Here is a 5,475-nt window from a genome sequence, read left to right as displayed (position 1 = left end):
ACGGAAACCGTTCATCCGTTCAACACAACTGCAGGATCCGTTCAACATAACTGCAGTATCCGTTCAACACAACTGCAATATCAGTTCAACACAACTGCAATTCCAGACGGATGTAACGGCGTATGTTCCGCGCAACTGCAGTTCCCTTTCAACACAACTGCAGTATCCGTTCAACACAACTGTAGTATCAGTTCAACACAACTGCAGTATCAACCATGACCCATGGTCCACAATGCATGGTGGACCATGGTCCATGGTATAACGACTGCACTTGTATGAGCTATTTAACCAAGTCAAACAGCTAATAGCGGTCAAATAAGCCAAAATTGACTTATAAGTTAAATATGTTACCAAACAGGGTCTATATAAACTATTATATTCTACTCTCAAATTTACTCTTACTTTCAAATTCTTGATGTGGACACTTGTCTGGAGATTTAGATAATGAAAATAGTTTATTTTTATTTGTCACATCAATGATTTGAGAATATACATAATACAATTCAATACAAAGTAGTATATTTGGTTTTACATAAAGATCCAATCATCATCCAATAATAGCCAAATATATAGGGACGTATACATAGGTGTGTAAATAATACAAATTCAGTTTTTAATTGAGTTATCATTTTCTGTTTAATGTTAGCTATGTCAGGCAAGACCTCCTTGTCTCAACCGGTGTAACTTTTTCTTCACCAACTTTATACTCTTCTCTTCGTTCCAAGAATTGGCCTGCATTCAAAACAGGAGAAAGAGTGCGTAATTGGAATCTCAGGGACACAAACCTTAACGGATTCCCTTCAACCCCCCATGATATGATATAGTATATATATATCCTCCCCTTTCAAATTAAAAACTCTAGCTTGTTAGTTAAGGTTGTAACATTAAATGGGGAAAGCTGGGATTGCTGTTGAATCCTTTGCTGGTAAGCCTCCATCTCTCCTTTTTTCTGCATGTATTTTTTTGGGTGGCGAGGGAAACTTGCAATCACAATTTAAGAGTGTGCACTCGGTAAATCTTGCCTTGTAATCCTAGCCAACAAAATACTGGAGATAAGCCAACCTAGTTAGCCATAGATGACCAGCTCAAACCAAACTTGAGGGTGTGCACTAGGTATACCCGGCTTTGTGACCTAGATGACTAAAGACCACAAGGAGATAAAGATAGTGTGCACTGGGTAAACCATTTCTTGAGACTTAGCTTGCGAAAGACTACAAGGAGGTAAACCAACCTAGGTTAGGTAAACCAATAGATCGTTCCTGTTGGGAGTCAAACTAGCTTGTAACTTTGTGGTTACTAAGTCAACGACCTGACCCACTTGGGTGGAGTTGCCCTTGCATGCATGCATTTTTGTTCTTATATTAGTTGTGTTGTTGCCAATGACATCAAGAGTTATTATGTGCAGATGAAATAAATGATTCCCCAATCGAGGAAGTGCGGCTCACAGTTCCAATAACGGACGATCCAACTATGCCATGTGTGACATTTCGGACATGGGTTTTAGGCGTAACATCTTGTGCCATTTTGGCGTTCCTGAATCAGTTCTTTGGGTATCGCCAAAACTCGCTTTATATCTCGTCTGTCCCTGCTCAGATTGTTGTGCTGCCCATGGGGAAGCTCATGGCAGCATATCTGCCTACAAAAGTGGTCCAAATTCCAAGCACAAAATGGTCGTTTTCTTTGAATCCAGGGCCGTTTAATATTAAAGAGCACGTACTGATCACCATATTTGCCAGTTCTGGTTCCGATTCATCTTTTGCAGTGCGTATCATCACCATGATGAAAGCGTTTTACCACCGCGATATTCATCCCCTAGCAGCATTGTTGTTGACGTTCAGCACTCAGGTATCTATGACTATGTTCTTTGGTTGATTTTGCTAGGAAAATGCAAGTTAAGCCAATGGAATTTTTGTGGTTCTCAAATATTCTGGTGATTTAGTCTTGTTTTAATATTCACCACAAGTTAGTGAGTCCAGATATATATATTATAATAGAAAAATACTTTCTTCCCCCCTAAATTTAACTTTTAAGGAGTAATATTTTCCCTCCTAATGTGACTTCTATTCATTTGTTTGAACCCAACACTAATTTAAAATAAAATTTGGCTACCAATTGAATGATGCTGTCACATCATGAGAGATGAATTGGAGGAAAAAATATTAGGGGCCTCCGCTCTAACATTACTCAAGATAATACGTGGCTTATACTACATCAGTTTAGACATCAAACGAAAATTATCTAATCTCTTTTTGGTCCCTTTATTAGTCAGAGTGTACTATATAAGTTTCAATCCTTGCTCTGGATGCATGGAGGCAGGGATTGTTGTGTTAACCTTAGGGGTGACACCGTTGTTATGAGGCTGCATAGGTAGCGGCAAATTCGTTTCTATGCCAGAAGCACAATATTCTTTATTTTCACATTATCAACCTAATTTCTCCAAATAGATTTTTAAACTTTTCTTTAATTTAGTTTGTCAAGCGCTTATGTTGAAGTAGTACGTTGTGGATTTGCTAGATGCTTGGATATGGGTTGGCTGGTATCTTCAAAAAATTTCTCATTGATTCTCCTTACATGTGGTGGCCTTCAAATCTTGTTCAAGTATCCCTCTTTAGAGCGTTACATGATGTTGAGACTAGGCCAAGAGGAGGCCTAACCAGGCTGCAATTCTTCATCATAGTTCTTGTTTGCAGCTTCGCCTACTATGTTGTCCCCAACTACCTTTTCCCATCCATAACTGCCCTATCACTCCTCTGTTGGATATGGAAGGACTCTATAACTGCGCAACAGCTAGGCTCAGGCTTAAAAGGCCTAGGCATTGGCTCGTTTGCCCTCGATTGGGCCACCGTGGCTGCTTTCCAAGGCAGTCCACTTGCCACCCCGGGCTTCGCCATCATCAACATGTTGATTGGTTACATATTGGTTGCTTATATAGCCATACCAGTTTCGTATTGGACTAACTTGTTTGATGCTAAGAAGTTTCCTATCTTCTCGTCTCATGTTTTTGATTCCAATGGACATGTGTACAACATTTCCAGAGTGTTGAATAAGAAAACCTTTGAATTTGACCAGCAAGGGTATGATAGTTACAGCAACATTTATTTGAGCACAACTTTTGCGTATACTTATGGTCTCAGCTTTGCAACCCTGGCTGCAGTTGTCTCCCACGTTGCACTCTTCCATGGCAGGTAGGCATTTTAGTCATCCATTTCTTTTAATTTATTGGTCTGGGAACAATATCTAGAACAAATGTGTTAGGATCAAACGTTTGTCATAAACTATAGCTGTTATCAAAGGCACAACTTTATTTCATTATACCATCATATTTTCGAGAGGTAGGGTATTGGACTTGACCCTTCCGACATCCGCCCAATAATCCCCTAGTCATCTGGTGCTAGATTTGGCCCTTCATCGTCCTTAGCCCAACAATAGCTAGTAGCAAACACACAACTTTTTTTCCTTATACCCACCATATTTTCAAAAGCCTTTCAGGCCTCCACCCAACAATTACCCTAGCTGGACTTGACCCTTCACCTATGCCAAAAATAGCTAACAACGCAATTGCACATCTTTATTTTCTTATACCTGCTATATTTTCGAGAGGCAGTGTCCTAGACTTGCCTCTTAAGGCTTCTGCCTAACTATACCCTAATCACTTGGTGTTGGACTTTTCCCTTCGCTGACCTTTGCTCAACTATATCTCAATATATATAATGGATTTGCAGAACAATCTGGGAGCAAACAAAGGCGTCCGTGCAGGACAAGTTTAGCGACATCCATACAAGGTTGATGAGAAAAAACTATGAACCTGTGCCTCAATGGTGGTTCTACTTGCTCTTAGTAATCGTTGTTGGAGTGGCGCTGGTAGCCTGCCAAGGGTTCGGGGGACAACTGCAGCTTCCTTTCTGGGGTGTACTATTAGCAGTGTTACTATCTTTATTCTTCACCCTTCCTGTCGGAGTGATAGTAGCAACCACGAATCAGGTAACACAACGCTATCTGTTGAGCATATAATATATAAACATAAATGTACAATCATGTGTTTCAATTTGGTATATGTATGTTGAGCATATAATATATAAACATAAATGTGTAACCCGGCTTTCAGCTTTGAATTAATTGCATTGTTCACTAAACTTGTGGAAAATCTTGATTGTGTAGGAAGCAGGGCTGAATGTAATTGCAGAGCTGATCATTGGTTACATGTATCCTGGGAGGCCTTTAGCTAATGTGACTTTCAAGATGTACGGTTTCAGTAGCCTTTCACAATCTCTTATGTTTTTATCAGATTTCAAGCTAGGCCACTACATGAAAATCCCTCCAAGATCTATGTTCATGGTCCAACTAATGGGAACACTAATATCATGTTGTGTGCATTTTGGCACCGGTTGGTGGCTCTTGACAACAGTGGAAAACATCTGCAACCCATCAAAGCTACCCGAGGGAAGCCAATGGACGTGCCCGGGAGACGATGTTTTCTACAACGCATCGATCATATGGGGAGTGGTGAGTCCAAGGCGGATGTTTGGTAACCTTGGGATATACCAGGCCACCAACTATTTCTTCCTCGTTGGGTTCCTCGCGCCTATACCGGTTTGGTATCTAGGGCGAAAGTACCCGGAGAAGAGATGGGTCAGTCTGATCAACATGCCAATTTTGATATCCGGGGCAGGGGGGATACCTGTAGTGAAATCTGTGAACTATGTGTGTTGGTTTGTAGTGGGGTTGTATTTCAATTTATACGTGTACAGGAAACACAAGGGGTGGTGGGCTAGGCACAACTACATATTATCGGCTGGGCTGGATGCAGGGGTGGCATTCATGGCCATTCTTTGTTATTACACTTTACAGAGTGGGGGTATCAATGGACCAAAGTGGTGGGGTTTGGAGTTGGATGATCATTGCCCTTTGGCTAGCTGCCCTACTGCCCCTGGCATTGTAGTTAAAGGTTGTCCTGTTTTTCAGTAAGGAAAATATTATATGTACTCTTATTCTCTATTTCGAATATTCACTCTCACATACAAAATATTGAAGTAGACACTTATAATGGGGTCCACATGAAGAAATAATAATAATTTGTGAATGTCAATTACATCGAGAGTCCGTTAAAATAGAAAGTAAAATTGAGAGGGTAAGAATTGATAGTACATATAGAAGAACTCTTTTAGTAATATTATACTACTATTTCAATTTGACTGTTATTAGATACACGGTGGGGCTAGGATTGGAATGGATGAATTTTTTTCAAGGCCAAGAACCAAATGCATAGATGACAATACGACACATTATGTTAAAGATATAATAGTAAATTTCTTTACTTTATTCTTTTGTATAATACGACTATCTATTAATTTGTGTATGCGCCAAACAAATTATTTGGTCCGATCTAAAATGTTAATTGGCAAAAACTGGTGTGAAGCCGTCTCATTGTGAGACCGGTCGGGTCAATATGAAAATTTAATACTTATATGCACAAAA

General features: G+C 39.9%; 1 protein-coding gene across 1 annotated transcript; it reads left to right on the top strand.

The window, feature by feature from the left end:
• Nucleotides 1–656: 656 nt before the first annotated feature.
• On the top strand, nt 657–4,965 carry LOC116001313 (oligopeptide transporter 1-like). Its single transcript, XM_031241199.1, has 5 exons — nt 657–925; nt 1,406–1,845; nt 2,515–3,185; nt 3,723–3,981; nt 4,159–4,965. The coding sequence occupies exons 1-5, from the start codon at nt 889–891 to the stop codon at nt 4,963–4,965; spliced, it is 2,214 nt and encodes a 737-aa protein (XP_031097059.1). The 5' UTR covers nt 657–888.
• Nucleotides 4,966–5,475: the final 510 nt, after the last annotated feature.

This window comes from Ipomoea triloba, chromosome 1 (genome assembly GCF_003576645.1).
Source record: "Ipomoea triloba cultivar NCNSP0323 chromosome 1, ASM357664v1".
Lineage (NCBI taxonomy): Eukaryota > Viridiplantae > Streptophyta > Magnoliopsida > Solanales > Convolvulaceae > Ipomoea > Ipomoea triloba.
Note: the sequence above shows the minus strand (reverse complement) of the source record. Positions and strands in the feature narration are given on the sequence as shown.

Coding starts and splice junctions, on each gene's coding strand:
- LOC116001313 (XM_031241199.1), top strand. CDS start 889: ATGGGGAAAGCTGGGATTGCTGTTGAATCCTTTGCTG. Junction 926..1,405: donor TGCTGTTGAATCCTTTGCTG/GTAAGCCTCCAT, acceptor TATTATGTGCAG/ATGAAATAAATGATTCCCCA. Junction 3,186..3,722: donor GTTGCACTCTTCCATGGCAG/GTAGGCATTTTA, acceptor ATGGATTTGCAG/AACAATCTGGGAGCAAACAA.